This window comes from Opisthocomus hoazin, chromosome Z (genome assembly GCF_030867145.1).
Source record: "Opisthocomus hoazin isolate bOpiHoa1 chromosome Z, bOpiHoa1.hap1, whole genome shotgun sequence".
In the NCBI taxonomy this organism is placed as follows: Eukaryota; Metazoa; Chordata; class Aves; order Opisthocomiformes; family Opisthocomidae; genus Opisthocomus; species Opisthocomus hoazin.
Window position 1 is genome coordinate 53,244,619 of NC_134454.1, and position 18,970 is coordinate 53,263,588.

General features: G+C 39.0%; 1 protein-coding gene across 4 annotated transcripts in view; it reads right to left on the reverse strand.

Annotated features, from left to right (window-relative positions):
• TRPM3 (transient receptor potential cation channel subfamily M member 3) overlaps nucleotides 1–18,970 on the reverse strand; it is a 299,284-nt gene that overhangs the window by 71,973 nt on the left and 208,341 nt on the right. For all 4 annotated transcript variants that reach the window (XM_075410530.1, XM_075410529.1, XM_075410528.1 and 1 more), the window contains exon 9: nucleotides 3,435–3,507. In XM_075410530.1, the coding sequence (XP_075266645.1) occupies nucleotides 3,435–3,507 (73 nt within the window). The remainder of the gene's footprint in view (nucleotides 1–3,434; nucleotides 3,508–18,970) is intronic.

Below are 18,970 nucleotides of genomic sequence, written 5' to 3' on the forward strand. Positions count from 1 at the left end.
CACTCACCAGTTTCTTACTTTTCTCTGCTCCCTTTTCACACAGTACTGAAGTGGTGAAAGAGATCAATTCCTGAATCCAAACTTAAGAATTTCAAGATAATTCAGACCCAGTCTTCAAATCTGCTTACTAGTAAATCAACAGACAAGTGGTTCAGCATTGCTACCTTAGATTTCTTGATTTGATGAAAAACCCAACTATCCATCAGCCTGATGGTGTATTTTTACAGGAGGGCAGTATTTCTTTCTGGGTGGGCCAGAATCTTTGTATGAAGGTATGAATAAGGACAACTGATTTGCACAAGACAAGAGATCCCATCTTTGCACACATTGATTAAAAAGTTATATGGACTTTCATTGCCTGTGGTCAGGAAGCTCAGATTAACAAGAGGAATCAGATAAATCTAATCTTCATTGAGTACCTTCATAATTGGAAAGTGCTGAGGACAGGGAAGATGAGGTGCAAGTTTTAGTTCCTCTGGCTCTTGAGCAAGGCAAAAGTGCTGCTGCCATCAGCAGATTACTAAATCAAGATTGTCAGGCAAGCATGAAAGGAGATGTCAAAATTGCTTACACAGATCCAGGCACCTTCTCAGCTAACAGAAGTTCTCTACAAAGTTTTGCACTAATACTATGAAGAGGGAAGGCAATTTTATTTTACTAATGAGATGACAGGACCAATTAGGCATTTGAAAAATGGATATTCCAGATCAGAGAGGACTACACTGCAACCATAGTACATTTTTTCATGTAAATACTGCAAAAGAAATTTTCAAACAGAAAACAATCCCTCCCAGGCCTATGATTTATTTTCTTCAGTTTCCAAGAGGCAGCTTTCAAGGTGGTTAAAGATTCCAGAGATCTATGCTGGGATTCACATCTTGAAAATATACCTAGAAAAAGTGGAATCACAACTTTAAGACAATCTGTCTCTCAGTAATAGAAATGAAGAGCAGCAGTTTCAGTGATTGTCTTAAGAACAAATGTGATGAGAAGATACTGATACCTGTAAATGTAAAATTTCCACTTACCAGAGTGATTGTAATTAAACTAAACTAGATCCTTGCTGTTCTGAGAAGACAAGAAAGCTTTAAGATAAAGAGGCTCCTCAATAACACTACTTAGACAAACTCGACTTGCTGTTTTGAGAAGGCAGGAAAGCTCTAAGATAGAGAGGCTCCTAAATAATTCTACCCCAGACAGCTCAGCCTTGGGAGGGCAGATGCACCAAGCTACAGAGACAAAGAGGCACCAAGAGGGCAACAAGACCAGAGCAAAACAACCTGGAAGGACACGGCATACGTAATCTTAGAACTGAGTCTGCGCAGAAACAAAGGTCAACCAGTGGATACTGTGATGAGGAGTATAAGCCTTCATCTTGAGACCCCCAAAGACCACCCGAGGACACTAACAGACATGCGTGAAAGATATTAACATATGCTAATTTGTTCTTGGAAAAGTCATGAATATGCTAAATATTTCTTGGAAATATAATGAATATGTATACTGTGATTGTATTTAACCTGAAATGACAGGGTGTTTGGCGCGTACGTTTGGAGGAGAGATCCCCCATGTGCCCGGTGCCGCAATAAAGAATACCTGCTTAATAGCCCTCTTGACTATTGAGTCTTCAGCTCCAGCTTTTCATGGCATCAATGCTTTACACCAAGGATGATGAAGGATGTAGTTACATTTAAGATAAAAATTAAATCTGCAATTAAAATATTTCCTAATGAATTTGGTTATGGATACAATTCTTGTTTCTTCCTCTGAGTTAATTTCTTTCTCCTTTGTTCACCTTGATTTATATTGTCCCTGTGTGAAGATGTCCAAAATGCCTTGAGATTAATTATGCGGATGGCTAAAACTTGTTACCTCAGGGTAGCAGCAAAATAGTCATGTCACCTGCAGGACAAACAACTGGTGTCTTGATCAAAATAAGCAAAAGAAGTGGAGAAACCAATAGTACAGAAGTTTAAAGAAACAAAAGCTACTGGAGTGAAATAATTCCAGCTCATGGTTGGTAGCTATCAGCTTGCAGTCATACTTCTGAAGTTACCAGTGCTTGTTTACTCCTCCTGTTCAGATTTTTGTTTTAAATGTTTGAAGCAACCTTTTTGAAATGGGATTAACAATTGTATAAAAGATAAAACACTGTTCTGCTTGGTTAGGTGAAAGTTACTCAGGTCTTCTCCCTTTTCTCTTCATACAGCTTTTGTGAACCTGCACAGGAAGAAACTGAGAAGAAAACTGAGCCCTGGAACAAGCAAGAATAATTCCCATTACCTTCTGAATACCCAGTAAATCTATTAAATTTTTTGTTATGACTCAAATTCAGGTCTGCCATGTGGCATTATGAAAGCTCTTATTCAGGAGTGGGGGTGGCAATAATGTGATGACAGCTGCTAAGGAGTCTCATGAAGCATAACTTTCCCCAGTCACCTTTGGAGTTCCATTACCTAATGTTTCTCAGATTGCTCTTCAAAATTGTTTGGTGTGTCTTACTCTCTGTTTTTAAAATCAGCATGGTCTGTATCACACAGCACAAAACAGTCCAGGCAGCAATGAGATGACCACGGTGATTGATACATGCAATTTGTGAAAATACCATTTTGGGAAATACTATATAAATGGAGGCTAGAACCTCCCAGCCCTTGCTTAGGTAAGTAATTCTTCACTGGGTAAGTACATGTGCTTCGGAGCCTATAAAATCTCACCAGTTTCACTCTTTGCAAGCAGATACTAAATTACTTGATAAAGTATTTTGAAGGGAGCCAAGCTAGATAGTCTAAGTGTCTGCAAGGCCAGGGTTTCTAATGAAGTGCAGCAACAGAAGATTTACTGTAAGACAATCTTCTAAGACCATAAGTGTAACATGTAATGGCTTAGAAAGATTTAGCGTCCTGTGAAACTTAAGATTAGAACCCCTACAACCCCAACAGCTGAGTTCTTAGCTCTACCAGCGGAGGCTGGAAGGAATCCCATACAGTTCCCAGACTTTCCTAGGATGACTACAGAGAACACTTTATTTTGACTATAGCACCAGTTTTATCTAAGGGGAGATAACCTTGTTCCAGACGCTCTACTAGCCACCAAGGTAACCTAAGTCTAAGAATTTCTTTGGCTGTCCTCTTGTGAGTACTGATCTTCTCAAATAACTGGTGAGGGGTCACCACTGATGTATTTTGTGATGCATTAGTGATTGTGGGTGGAAAAAAAAAATTCAGAACGGAAAAGCAGCAGCTATTTAAACATTAAAGAAAGAGCTGGATTTGTATACAGCAGTTAGAGCAAAAAGTATACTTCAATTTCACAGCATAAATTTGCCATCTCGATACAGCAGATATTGACAATAAATGCAGGTTTCAACACAGCAGAGACACAGAGTTAATCCATTTGGATTGATACAGACTTACTGTGGAGTGAAACTCCATTACCTTTCAGTAGCGCTGTCAGAATAGCTAAATCAATATCCTGGTGTCCTTCTGATCCCATGCGAAATACTGTGATCTGAAATGTTAAAAGACAATACCGTTATTGAAACCAGGTTGATTTTGTTAAAAAGAAATTAAATCAGGGCAGCATCATTTGGATCTCAGAATGTCCTGATGGCTATAAGATGATGTTACTTTATACATTTTGTTAGAAACTTATTAGCCAGGATTAACACACAATATTTTTTGTGAGACAAAACTTACTAAAGATAGAAATTGTATTAATAAGCATATGGAAGAAAAGTCTTCAGTGATACTTACAGAGTGAAATTTGAGATGAAGGAAATGTTCTTGTGTTATGGTAACATTATATTTAGTGTTCCCAATAAATTACTAGGAGGAATTAGGTGTGTTACAGGTTGTGGACCTAATTTTTGGCATACAGCATTGAATAAATATATTCGACCAAAATTAGCAATCTATTCAACCTCATGATTTTATACAGCAGAAGTTAGAGAAATAATCTTGAGTTAGGCTTCTAACATGTCCAGAAACATCTTTAGTCATGTGTGGACAGGGCCCTACCACTGTAAGCTAAAAGCTTTGAGGCAGTGAGGTGAGATACACAATTCGTAAAGAGTAAGAATGAATACAATGCTGCTGTTCTTTCAAGCCAGTTTCACTCTTGGTTAAGACTGCACTGAAACATATAGAAGCGTAAATCCCCTGGCTCCTTTTGTTGCCATGGCAATAGCTACTCTTGGCCTCTGCTTCTTGTGAAGCAACTGAGACTGCAGCTTTTTATTAGTGCCTTTCCTTTACTGATGTAACCTATATCATCATTTTTATATGAATACCTGTTATATGTTTATCTTTTTTCCTTTTGCCAGTACCGACTGCTTCAATCTTTTTTATTCAGTAAGTGCTACCTTTAACTAGGAATTGTGTAAACATATTTTACATTCATATTCAGCAGCGTATGTTGTCCCTGCATCTGTAGATTCTTACTCATACAGCAGTACTGAACGGCAGCACCATCTGGGATAGAGGTCAGCAAACATCAGGGCACAAAGAACAGTGTACCGTGGTGGGGAAAGGAGATATATAAAGTGGTCAAGGCTAAGACAACACATTGGTGACAAGCATCATTTTGCCAGCTGAAATAGCCCTGCAGAGGGTATCCCAAGAAATCCAGTAGCCCTGCTGCAGCACCTATTCTACCTTCGCTTGACTCTAGAGCTCTAGGGGGTTCAAAGGGAGGTAGCAGACTGGCATCACTGACAGTAGTACAGCATTGTTAGAGACTGAAAAAGCAAACTGGATGAAGTAATAGGAAGCTGGCTTAGCTCAATTAGCCAACTGATTTAGATGATGCCTAAAACAATTAATGTGAGAAAGCACATATGTTAGGTGTCCTCCCCAGTTAAAGGATATTGTTTTCAAATTCGTCTCAGTTTGACCCTTCAAAGTGTTCCTGAGACAAAGCATAAATACTGCAAATGATACTCTAATGATCTATTTTCTGTGTCCCCCTGGAATTTACAGATGTTTTTGGCAAACCACTTAATGTCTACCCGCACACCACAACTTTTAGAGTAGAACAGAATGCAATGGAATGGAATGGAGTGGAATAGAATAGAATGGAATGGAATAGAACATAATAGAATAGAATAGAATAGAATAGAATAGAATAGAATAGAATAGAATAGAATAGAATAGTATATAGAATAGAATAGTTCCAGTTAGAAGGGACATACAATGATCACCTAGTCCAACTGCCGGACCACTTCAGGACTGACCAAAAGTTAAAGCATTTTATTAAGGCCATTGTCCAAATGCCTCTTGAAGACGGACAGGCTTGGGGCATTGACCACCTCTCTTGGAAGCCTGTTCCAGGGTTTGACCACCCTCTCTGTAAAGAAATGTCTCCTGATGCTTTTCCTAAAGTTTTTCTTATCTCCTCAATGACTGGCAACAAAACTTTCCCTGCAGTGCAGGCAGTCTGCTCCTCTGACCTGCAGAGCACAAATAATGTGGGTAGAAAGACACATTTGCATGTATGTCTCATCTCAAAACACAATAAAATTGTGAGCTGACGAGATCAGCCCCTCTAATGTACATGCTCATGATGTGCTTCCTATGCCACAGATGAAAAAATGTGCCACAGAGGTTAGCAGCCAGGCAGGCGGGTCAGAAGGCAGAAGGAAGAGAAAGCCTTCCTCCCTTACCCAGTGGGAAAGAGGAAGCTCTTTCTTCTCATGGGCAGCTCTGGCAGGTGCTGACAATAAGCTGGTGCAGACAGTGTTGCCACGTAACAATCTGACCATAACATCCTCACAATGCTTTGTGATTTCCTACACAACTTTTGCAGGAACAGGCACCTCCATAGCACTGAAGGGAAGCATGACAGCCTGGCAAGCAGGGAATGTCTTGTTTGCATCACTGCTTTTGGTGGCACCATGGCTCTTGGTGGCACCACCACAGAGCATAATGACCTTCTCCTTCTTTAAGGCCAAAGGTGAAGCTGTCTGTGCATTGGGGACTGAAAATATTGAACAACAGGAGTTCAGCAGAAGAGCAAAGTACATCTCAAACAAAACTCATGCTAAGTGAACTCCAGCTTAATTAGAAGGCATCATATAAATTGCAAGCACTGAACAGCTTATCACCACAAGAAAACTAAGGGAAGCACTTTGCAGGTATTGGACCACATATAACCCTAAATTTCCAACTTCTCTTTCAGCCCTCTTCCCTGCACGCCTCAGAAAATTAAACCTACTTCAGCAGAACAAATTGCTGCTGTATTAACAAGAAAATAGAACTATGTAATTTATATTAGAATAAAAAAGCTGTCTTTCCACTTTAACCACTACTTTATTATTATTTTTAAGAGGTCTAGTGTAATTCATGTAGTAAAATAAAGAAAAAGAAGGTAAATAATTAGGAAAAAAGATGGAAATGGCAAGAGTGCTCAGACTCATACCAGAATTATTGTCATTTTGGGGAACATGGTCAAGACTGAACTAGAGTTTTAGACAGAACCAAGGCAACTTATCATGTTACTTCTTTTAAAAATGCTGCAAGTTTGATTTCTCAAAGGCTCAGGTGACACTGTGGACTTTTGGTCATTCTGAACGCACAAAATCTCTTAGGATGGTAAACAGATACGTTCAGTCTCTCCTTATAGTTTAAGTTAACTGTAACTATCCATAGCTGCTTTCTCTCTGTGACGGATGCACTCCTCCTGTTTGAGGTATCTGAACTTTGGTCCAGTATTGACCGCCAATCCATCTGTACTTATTAAATAATATTTTACATATCTAAATTTACTGATTAGAATCAATACACTAACTACCAGACCAGATCTGTCTGAGTGATTTCTGACTCTTCTCCTGCAACATTATTCTGTCACAGGTCCTGAAGATGATTTTGGACAACCTGCAGCACACTACTACTCTTACTCGTGCCGGGTTTTTTGAAAAACTTTTCACAGCTAGTCATCCCTTGAACTGTTGCCTCCCAACCTGGTGAAACAGCTTTTCATTAACCTGGACCTTACAGACAGGTCTTCACCCTGTCATGGTTTCCAATGATTCTGGGAAGATCAATTGTTTCTTCTTTGCATTAAGACTTAACATATGTTCTTGTTAATTCACAAAGTGGAGGGTTTAAAATAGGACTGTACTGTAATTAAACAAGGAACAAATGTTGTCATACTGTTGATAAAATCTTCATCGCTGTTGATAAAATCTTAGTCCTGATTCGCAGCATTCTTCAGGTATAACTGAAGGTATAACTTGTTTGCCTTGTATCTTTGCAGTTGTATTCGTTGCTTTCACTATTGGATGCCAGAGGTGTTTGAGTATAGTGACATTTGCTTTTAAAAGGCTAAATGAAAGTATTTCAGCCCTCATGGTTCTGCAGAATGGGTTTTGGAAGATGAGGCTTGAAGCTGCAGCATGCTGGCTGCTGAAACACCTGTATCATCACCATTTCTACTTTACCTAGCAAAGCCAGACCATTACCAAACAACATAACTGCAGCTTTTGTTTTCCTTCACTAACTCTTGCTAAACCACACACAAGGCAGCAGGTCTGGGGGAATATTGCTGCTATATTTTGAGTCCCAGACTAGCAGCCTCTGAGGAAGCCTGAGCATCTTGAGCAGACCTGTATTGCTTATCCAGTGCAGCTTTATGTTAGGCTAATGTCGTGCTTGAATGATTCACTAATGAAAAGGGCTGCACACACTCCTTGCATTTTCTCAAAACTTCTATTGGAAATGCATCCCCAAATGCTACCCATTTGTTTTTTTCTTGTCACATTTAAATGTGGATAAAAAAGAGAAAGTAAATAAGGGTTGTAAAACACTGAGGCATAAAATCATATGATTTGTTGTTGGATTAGATCCTAATGTCTTGTGCTAGATACTGTCTTGACCTTTCCAGAAAGAAAGCATGAGTTTTGTTTCTGCATTTTATGAGTACAGTTACAAGGAGACAGAAATTGTTCCTAAAATGTGGATTTACTTCTTTACTTATACAGTCTTTCTAGTTTTTCCAGCACCCTTTCATTTTTGTAGTCAGAAGCATGAGAAAACAGGGACACATGCTAAAGTATTTATGCAGATTTTACACTTAGAAATGTTCAATATCTCTAGGTCTCAGAAAACCTGTCTGCCATATTGTAGACCTGTTCTGGTGATTTCTTTTCCCCCAGTGTAATAAGTAAGACTTTTACATTTGCAATATACTCATCTAGTTTCAAGAGTTGTTAATGTATTTGACATCTTGCTAGTTGCCATTTACAGGTACTCTGGTGGGTAAATCACCACAGAGAACTGAGAAAAAACACATCAGTGCTGTTAAAACAGGACGTTGACTAGAGCCCTGTTAGAATGGGCTACAGATGCTACTACACTGATGTATATTAAAGTGCTGTGCTAAAGGAAAATATCTGGGTCAGTAAACTCTATTCTCAGCTACCTCTAGCTGGATGAATGTCTGCCACTGAGATGCAAAAATAACAGAGACTTAGAAACCCACTTAATACCTCATTCCTAACAAAAAAAGAAAGCCTTTCTTCTTTAAAAGAAGAGAGCTGCCTAAGAGCCATTAACTTTTAGAAAGACTTGCTGTAGTCCCATTTAAGCCTGTTATTGACTCCTAGCCTCTGAACAAGTTTTGTGCAAAATAAAAGGAAAACAAACCTAGTAAGGTGTGTATATGAAATGTAGGACATTTAGTTATAAAAAAGTAGTCCCCAAGAAGTTGCGGTTAAAAAGTAATACATGCTTACAACTTGCTTACTCTGTCCAAAAAAAACAAGGAGTAAGAGTTGCAGTGTTAGTGAGACTATCACTAGACATTCTTTTGCATTTCTGTGAAAAGGGAACATTAGTTTAAACTGAGAAATTTTCTTTATGTTGATCTGATTCAAACTGTATCTATAAAATGGTTTTCAATTTTTCCGAGCAGGATGAAATTATATTAGAGAGAAAAACTACCATCTACTCTACTCAGCTTTTTCTTTTGAGCTGAAGAACACTTTATGTTCAAAGAAGAAACAAATCCAAAAATCAAGTTCTCTATTTCTCCCAGGGATTTGGGCCACATTATCACTTCCATGTAGCTGGTAGTTCCAATTGTTGATGCTAAACTCAATTATTTTCAAAGAACATTTTTTTCTGTTCCTTGGCCACCACCTTGGGTATTTTGGGGTTGGTCTTTTTTTGATTTCCTCCTTTCTTTCCTCAGTGTTCACACTATTTATTGGCTTGAAATGACTTTTTCAGGTAATTGCCTGAGGCATCTCAGTGAACAACTGTGACTTCCAACAGTAAGCTTTCTTTTTTAATGTATTTTTCTTCTCTTCCTTACAAATACAGTAGAAACTTACAAATACAAAACTGTACTGCACCTTAAATCTTCAGATGAAAACACACCTGAAACAGACAAGCAAAAATGCCTTTAAGTCACCAATGAAGATTGCACCTACAGGCTGCAAAACCAGTGTTGATGGGCAGCCAGATTCTTGCTAAAGGTAAGTCTAATGTCTGGATTTTTTTGATACGCCCGTAGTGATCTACTTGCAAAGTACAGTAGGTAGCAGCCACTTCCAGTTCTGTGGGCAGCTGGGCAAGGACCATCAACTCTGCTGGATTCCTCTCATGCAGAGCTGGTTGGGACCCACCAGTCAAACCCTTGTGTCATAAGACTAGCTCTCATTTGCCTCCACAAAACCTGCCTGAGTGAAATGCATGAGGTTTGCTATTAAAAGCAGGAAAAGACAAACCCTCTCCACAAAACTGGAAAGGTCTTCCCTCTACCTCATTGCAGATTTTACTGAAGTACCTTAATGGGAACAGGATTAACTTCCAGGAAAAAAAAACCTGAGCTGTGTCCTAATTCTTCCTAGGAAAATGTGCTGGGAAATCACTGAGCCAAAACAGACCTTTTCTGCAAGCACAATGATTACAGCACACTGTGATACTTGCCAGCAATAATTACAGTCCAGCAGGGTAGAAACATAATTTTCAGCCAGGGAAGGTAGAAAGCAAGTGAAAAAGCAAAGAGGTGAAGAACAAAAACAGGAGCGGGATAGAAAACAAGGGCGGAGGGGGGTGGGAGTGGGGGAGGGAGGAAGAGAGTGGGAGTGGTGGGAAGACATTATCTGACCTTAGACTTTATCAAAAGCACTCATTTTAAACCAGCTCTGCTTTCTGTTTAGCACCAGCACCATTCTTGTTTGACTGATTACTTTTTCCTTCCCTTTCCCTTTCTTCTACATATTTTCTGGCTCAGCAGGGTGAGTTTAACCTAATATGATGCATTCTGCTATTTTCCTGCCTTCACACTGATACTGCATTGCACTTCTATAGGCAAAGTCAGGTAATACCGTCTTACCTGAGAGCAGTGAATACCAAGCAGACTTTCAGAAATTATTCACACACTGAGAGATGCAGATATTACACTGTCACTTAGGATATTCCAAGTTCTGTATGCATGTAGATGCAGGGTTATCTTAGAAATACAAATCAAAGCTGCCCACATGCAGATGTGTAAATGTAGTCTCCTTAATGGCAGCTGCCAAATCAAATGACCAGCTAAGAAGAGGATACGTGAAAGAAATGCTGAGGAGGGAAGACGTGGTCAGAGAGCAAGTGAAGTCATAGGTGACAAAACCTCTGAGTTTCTTCTGTTCAAGACCAATATAAGGGCCCAGGATTGAATCTGAATAGCTATGCAGCACCAAGCTCTACTTAGTATTTCTAAAATATTCTATTACATGTGAACATTTTTTACAGTAGTGTTAACCTCAATCACTTCAGAGTATGAAGAGTGAGCTAAAATATATTCAGATTTTTAGCTTGTATTTCTTTCGAGAGAGAGGAAACACTGCTAAATCAGCAGGGAGAATGCAGTGCACACCTGCACATAAAAGCATTTTACCCTCTGTCATGAAGGAGATGAGAGATAAAGAAGAAAAATCACTCTCTGCACCTCAGATTGACAATGCCTGCTGACTAGACAATGGATAGCTGAAGATGGAGGAAAAATCCAGGGCAGCAATGATGAGAACAGAGAAAGCATCCAGGAGTGCTCTATTTACACACTGTATTCTTAGCATCTTAAGAATGCTGCAAATTATTCATACTTTTAGAGATGGAGTTGTTTCTAACCATCATTTCACTATGACATCAGAACAAAATATACAGTGATTTAAAGTTAATTCAAAGTGATTTTTTCTTCTGCTATCTCCAGAAAATTTTTGAACGTCATTAAATCCCACCTCTGACAAACACACAAGTTATTTGTATGCATCTCAGTTACACGTCAGAAAAAAAATCTCCCTTTTCTACAAAAAAGCAGATGCAATTGTGAATACAACCTGAAACTTTCCTATCCGAGACCACACATTGGTTCAGCAAAATAGGCAGTTCCTTCCAGAGCACATGTTGACATTTATAATTTAGCTAGGCCTACCTGAATATTTCAGAGGAAAATTACCCTGAAAAGAAAAATGAGAGTTTGATAAAACAAAACATTAAATGAGGTCAGTTATGCAAAGCCTCAAAATGGTTCAAATAACAGGTGAAAGCATTTCCATTTTTCTTGCAGTGAATAATCCTGTTCAACTCAGGGGAAAAGCTGCTTGATGTGGAGGCATAACAAAGATCAAAGTGAGCAGGTGAGTCAATGGATAATACTGCAGAAGAAAGCAGGTGGCCAAATAAGAAGAAATTCAGGAATAGAAAGATTAGAGAGAATTATGTTTAGGGAGAACCTAAATTAAGTGGTCTGCTATTCTGAGGAGTAAGAAAGAGAATTCCAAATGAGGAAATAAGAAGCAGCAGACATGAGGGGAGAAGTCTGAACCTTGGTTGTAAAGTTTTAAAACTTTACATCTCCATCTGTGTTGTGGCAGCACTGCAACACTTCACATTTTTATTTGATCCAATAATTTGCCATAGACTCACTGATAAGAAACAGGGAACAAACAGAAAAATCAGTGCTTATCAGAAAGGCAGCAATTCTGCAGTTGAGGAGTCATCTAGGTGCACAGAAAATAATTTGACAGAAATTACGGTAAATGTTTGGCTTCCCCCGTAATCGGTAGCTTTTGTTGCAGACCGAAACAGCTGTGTCAACCCCTTAATGACTGAAGAGAAAAGGCTATGGAAATCTCACAGCTCTGTCTCATGTAAAAAACCTTATGTTTTATAATGTCTACATACTTTTTAAGCCTTAGTGCTCTGTCAACATTTTGGAATGGAATATGCATATTTTCCAGTGGAATAAATAACCAAAACTAAGTTTTGTCAGTAAAAACATTGAAAACAATCATTTTTCCTTATACAAGCTGTTTCAAGCTGTTGTTACATTAGGCCATTTATGACTCTATTCAGGCAGTCAAATACCAGTCTCTGATTTTAAAGTTGACGAAACATGAATAAATACTAATTGTAAATCGCAAAACATACAGGGGGAATAGAATTTAGATGTCCTTTAAATCACTGGGCTGTGCACATCAACAGACTGTGATGATAAACATGGATGTGTTTCCACATAGACTTGCAGCTTTGGAACTGGCTAAGAACATCCACAAAGAGAGAAATGGTTTCAGATGATGAGTTAGGCATTTTTGTTCAAACACTGGTGTAATCTGAGCTCTTCCATCACCCTGATTCAGGAAAGACATGTGGAGTAAGTACGATGTAGTTCACTTCCCCCATCTCTTCTACTGCAGAGAGGGTTCTTGGAGGTATTGACAAGACACTACCTTTATAGATTTTCTTCTGAAAACATAAAGTGACTTAAACAGGTAGAAAGGGACATGAGTAGTACAGTGAATAAAATATTGAAGCTTTATCACCTGGAGGGCTCTGACATCTGAATCCCAAGTAATAGGAGTTAAGAGCAATTGAAAGCTAGTATACAGGAGTTTATTAACCCCACTGGTCCCAAAGCAGCTATTATCCACAAGCATTGATCCACTGATGATATAAAAATTGTGCATGAGTTCCAGCACATACCAAGGAGAAGCCTGAATAAAATGCTTTTGAAGGAGATTCTGGCTGCCATGAACCCCATCAAATAGTTATTTCTCCCAGAAAGCACTCTTCTGACAGATAAGCAGGGACCCACGCCACAGACTAGAGGAGTTAAAGTCAACTTCTACCTATGTGTGTGTCTGATCTTCTAAGACCCATGCGCATACCATTCAAGCTTTGTTTTACATTTAAAGTCTCAGTCATCTCTGGTCTTTATGTGGGTGGGTGTCTCCACACAAGTCCTACTAGCTCATTCTGGGAAACTTAAGAACTGAAAGCAAATCGTAGTCCTAGACAGTTTTATTCTTGAATAACATGCATTTTTGGCACCTAACCTTGGATCTGCAATGTCTCCGCTCTCCTAATTAACTAACAGTCCTGGGCAGGACAATTCCTGCCAAAAAACCAGCCAAGTAAGCTGATGTTATTCTGGGCTTTTAGGAAGAAAATTCAACCTGTAACCTATCTCTTGCTCACAGATACTAAGCAATGCAAAATGGAATTGTTTTTCAAGGCAAAGTTTAATAAAAAAGTCATGAGTTAGGCTAAACCTAATAATCTGTTGCTTTAAGAGAACAAGAATTCAGTTTGGTCATTCCCACTGCTGTATATACTGAAAAACTGTGTTTTGCAAGCCATTGCCCTACACAATGTTGTCTGAAGTACTTACATGCACACGTCTGCCTTCCAGTCTGAACTGAAAATGCTGACCTTAAGAAGTATGGTGAGTTGGTTGGGTGGCAATAGTATAAAAGTCATGGACTCTTGTTCCATCTTAAACTTCAGTTTCAAGTTTTACTTTGCAACATATTTTCAAATAGTCTGACAGTGCGTGGATGCCTAGGTTGCTTTGCTATAGATGACGCAGGCGTATGCCTATTCTGTATTCAGGCCAACAACAAGGTCATGATAACACACAGAAACGAAGCGGCAAAACCAGCCACAAACCACTAGCTTCCTAGCTGGTTTGCTGGTGAGACTGAGTAGGTAATACTTGGAAAAGGCAGCTCACTGCGTATAAGATATTCCTACAGGATAGTAAATTTCCATTTACTGCTGTATCTACCCAGAACCTGCATCTCATACAGTGAGTCTACAACTAAGGTATTATAGCAGTAATGAACGGGTCTTCGTGCCTATCTGTAGCCACAGAAAGAGTAATTATATTTTCTAAGAAAGGCAAAAGAAATCGTAACTCCCCAGACACCACAGAGCCGAGGAGTAAGAAAGGTTTCTGAAGAGTATTGTGAAGTTTATAAACTGCATTGAACCGTTCCAATTCCCTGATCGCAAAAATTGGTCTATATTATCTAATGCAGAAGTTGCTGTGCCACACATTATTGTTTTGCCTTCACTTTCTTTACTGGGACAATTGACAGGGCTGTAGAACAATTCAGTGTGCATTTCCCAGAATTACTTGTTAATAATGTAAAGGAGATAATGGATATTTTTGCAAGCTTATGTTTTAAGAGGGAAAAGAAACATTCTACTTTTAATTTCCATAGTCAAATTTAATTTCTGTAGCTGCAATTTTAATCACGGAATATAGAGGAAGAGAAGAGATTTGTAGTAAGTTGCGTTAGTATCTACTAGGTGATTCCATCTGTGATAATTGTGCAGGCAGCATGCACCAAATTAACCAGAAAATGTCTATGTACTGAATCTAAGCAAGAAAAGGAACATTGGTCTTTGCAGACTTGTGCTGAAGATGGTACAGTAGAGGTTCAGGATGGACCAAATGACTGCCTAAATTACACACTTTTGCTGCAATGGTAGCTCTGAATTTCTCCTGCTTTTTGTTAGCAGAAGCCCTGCTTCATCTGACAGCAGTTGCAAAGCAGCTGGTAGGATCAAAAACTTTGCAAGGCTTCAGTGTAATACAACTGAGGTTTTTTCGTTTGTTTGGTTGGGTTTTTTATGATGTATGTAGCTGCTTTGCTTGTGGAACTTGTTCTCCGAATTGCTGAAATAAAAAACCTGGTCCTAGGATTAGATTTTGTTCTCTGTAGATTCAATAGCAAAGCTGAGCTAACTTGATCTGACTACTTCACAGCTGAAAAAACAAAATATGGTTTTATCTCTTTACGAAAACAAAATCAAATGAGGTTTGCAGAGTTTAAAAATATCCTGTAATCATCATCTTAACAGTTATTTACAGAGGTAGAGCCTATGTACTAGACTAATCCTTTTCACTTGTATTGACTAGATAGGAGATTTAACCTTCATCAAAATTAGGAGAGTTGCTACGGTCACTGTTGAAGAGGACTGACACCTCCATTCGGATGCAGAAGGCTAATTAACATCAGTACACTATATGCCGGGAATCTCACAGAGTGTTTCCATGGGAGAGACAAGAGTTTTTTCAGCAACCAGGAGGCCAGTAGTTACATGATGCTTTCCTGCTCCAGATCTCTACTGCCAAATTACATGCTGTTCATAGCAACTGTATTCCTGCAGGAACTACACTTGATTATACTGCTTGAGAAGTCACCAAGCCCTTTTCTGCCTCCTCTATAAAAAAGCTTCCTTCAACTTTAAAAAATCTTAGTTGAAACATGTTATGAAGCCAAATTTCTTTAAAAAAGTTAATCTGGATGAACTTGGGAAGGGCCAAAGGCATGAAGTGACAGTATGCTGGTAGATTCTTAAAAGCCCATCTGATTTAGCTAATATTTAATTCAGAACATATCCATGTGTATGCTAACAAACAGTTTCAGATGGTGTTTAATTAGCATACAAACTCACTGAGCCTGCACATCCAGCTGAAAAGCATGGTATTTTTTGCAGACGGTATATGCTCAAGCCAAGCTCTTCCCAGTATGAACTCCTCCAGAAACACGGACAGGTTTGCACCAGCCTTTTCAGTCACACAAAACTGAAACCACTGAAGATGCATAGATCTTATTTGTAGTCCAGATAGAAAAGAAGCTGCTAAATCACTCAGCAGCTTCCCAGTACTTTGGGTAAGTAACCAATAAGCTGAGTCAAAGCCTTGCATTAGTAAGACAATATTGGGGTGTGAATGTTGGCCTTGCAACACAGCCTGCTCATGCACTGTGTATTTCCGGACAATTTGGATCTATCTCTGTCTGAAAGAAACAGTAAGTAGCAAACACCTTCATGATGCAGGTTGTCCTGATCTCAGCATAATGCATCCAGCTGCTTCAGCATGAAACCTGCTTTGTTTCATCTGACTGCACCAGAGTTGCAAGTTAATTGTGAAGTCATCTGGATTGACCTATTACCATATATATACACATGGTAATAACGTCATTCCAGCAACACAAAGTAGAAGTAAGGTTTACACTGTCCCTAAGCAGCCATTATGTTCGTCATAGTGACTGTACACTGAGGTACAGGAATAACAGAGATAAGGAGAGGCAAGTAAAAAATATCTATTACCTGCTGACATGAGACAGAGATAGAATTTTATTGTTTCTGTTTTAGCAAGAAACTAATTAAATTGTGTCTGTTGTCTCTATGTGGAAAGGAGTTGCGGGAATTCATGGATGCACGCAAACCCATGCCCACCATTTTGCCCACCGCTCTTCACTCTGCAAACCCTTCTTGTAATGCAGTGGTAGGCAATGACACTATCTGTTTGCTTAATGCAGTAACCGAACCTTCAAGTATTTGAGGAAACAAATTCAGCACAAAATGGTCATGGTAGTAATAAGAAAACAAACTTAACCAGCAGGGTGTACAGTCTTCGCCACTGGTGTTAAAGTGCCATTTTTTTTATCGCTAAGGTACGAAGATTGGACCTATGCGGATTCACGGCAAATGTCTTTTCTATTAAACGGATATAAGGCCAGGTCTATTCACTCTCAAAACACTATTTCAGAAGCATTAGTTTTATGACAAACGTATCTTACTGCAACAAGTGTGGTTGTTTTGAGGGACACAGACATTTCTGGCTTGCCAAAGTGGCCTTTCCCAGTGACTGCCCAATGAAGCTCCACAGATGGACCCATGCATTCTTGTTGGAAAGCACATTCTGGCTTCTGAGAAATTCAGATTTTGATTTATGAACAAAGCACTTCAGCAACATGCCAGTCTAAGCTGCAAAATGATTAAGTACTCCTTAAAGAATGGAGCAGCCTGTATTTGTCAGAAAACTCAAACGCCTGAGTTACTGTCTTTAAGGGAAAATAATAAGGCTAATATATTTACTGAGACAGAAAAAAATACTCCTTTGCACAGCTGGAAACAGACTTCTGAACAATAATGCAACACAACATGTTTTCAGGGACTATCCAGAGTGAAGTCTCCTAGCCTGCTGTCTGAAGGATTCCCTTCCTCGCTGTCACTTGACTGCAGGACCAAGCTGGGACTCCACTGGGAAAAGTCCCTGCCAGACTGAGTCCTCAGGCAGTGCCTTCACCCGCTCTTTGTATTCTGAGTCCAGCAAAGTAGCCACAATAGAATGAAAGATCAAAAAACAGCCTTGAAGACTGTCTTATTCTACTTATCTCTCTCTTTTTTTTTTCCAAATTTATAGAATTCCATCTTGTTGTAGCTTTTGGCTGAATGATGTGGAATGCAAATGTCCTAAGCAAAAAATTCTTCCTTCTTTTCTTAAATTCCCTCTCACCTCCATTTCTTTCTTTTTCTTTATTTAGTGGCAAGCAAGGTATCATCAAATGGGCTGTTTTAGCTCTTCATAAGCTGCATGAAGGAGATGGGAACACATAGAAAAAGTGTTCATGGTGCTTTTTGAAACAAAGTGTGGACTGGACTTTACAGTACTGCTTCCTGTCCACTTAGTTTTAGTGAGCCTTCATGCTTCTCTTTTAGGGACTTCTTGGCATAAACATTTTTTAAGAAATCTGCATAAATGTGACAGTGGAGAATCTCCATTAATTATATATAAAACACCCTCCTACCCTTGTTGTCTACAGCTATATAGACAGGCTTGTATAGTCTACTTAATTATAAATAGATTTTTATACCATACACCTCATTAAGCACCTTGGTCCAAATACACTTCTGAATATAAACTCTGATGCTTGCAATATCAACACAGCAAAGTTTACGATTTAATAAAAACCACTCATTAAATTGAGAAGCAGAATTTGCTCTCTCTTGCAATCCTAACAGACTTCGACCTCTCCTCTGCTATTGCCTCACCTTATCGTCTAGTTTGTGTACTCGGATTTTATTCAACAAATGAACTTACACTTTGGCAAACAAATGGAACATTGCAGATCATAATAATGATGCTCCTCGGGCATACAATTCAGAGACCATTCTTTCAGAGTGAAGTCCGAAACGTCAGGACTTGAAAAGTCTGATGGTCTGTGAAGGCTGCAATTTTTGTCATGATTACGCTTTTTTCCCCCCCCACCACACTTATGTCAAATTTTTAAAAGAGATGCCTGTCTTTTTACACATTCTAAGTAGGTAGAGCAGGAAAAATTATTTCAAAAATAGCTTTTTATTCCTTTCCAGATATTAACTTGCATTTTATTTTCTCTCCCCACACCTGTGATTCATCTGTATTTATGTACTTTACTACAAGTTCATCTTCATGCCTGTACCTGGTTTGCACTTAATTGTGGCACACTGTAATATGTCAAGCTTCTCTTGCTCTGTCTGCTTTGTTCTGTATGAATTCAGCAGCCACAAAGTCAGACAGTCAGGCATATTGACCATGAACTTCAGGAAAATAGCCATGATCAATTTGGCTGATGCTAAGCTCTCTGCGACAATCTTTTGCATCTTCCTTCTATTTGTTTCTTTAGGGAAAGGGAAGTCCAGACTAATGATGAAATCAGTTCATCAAGCAGTGTTCTGTCTCACGCATAACCAAAACAGCAGCTCAAGCCTGAGGAAGGACAAGAGCTGGGACAGATGCGGAAATACGAAATATTCTGGCTTTGCAGAACCTGTGAAGCCACACTCACTCCTGGGAGCACTTCACATCTTCAAGGTCATCCATCTCCTCTGGTAATACTCTTTTCGTAATTATGGGTATTATCTTTCTT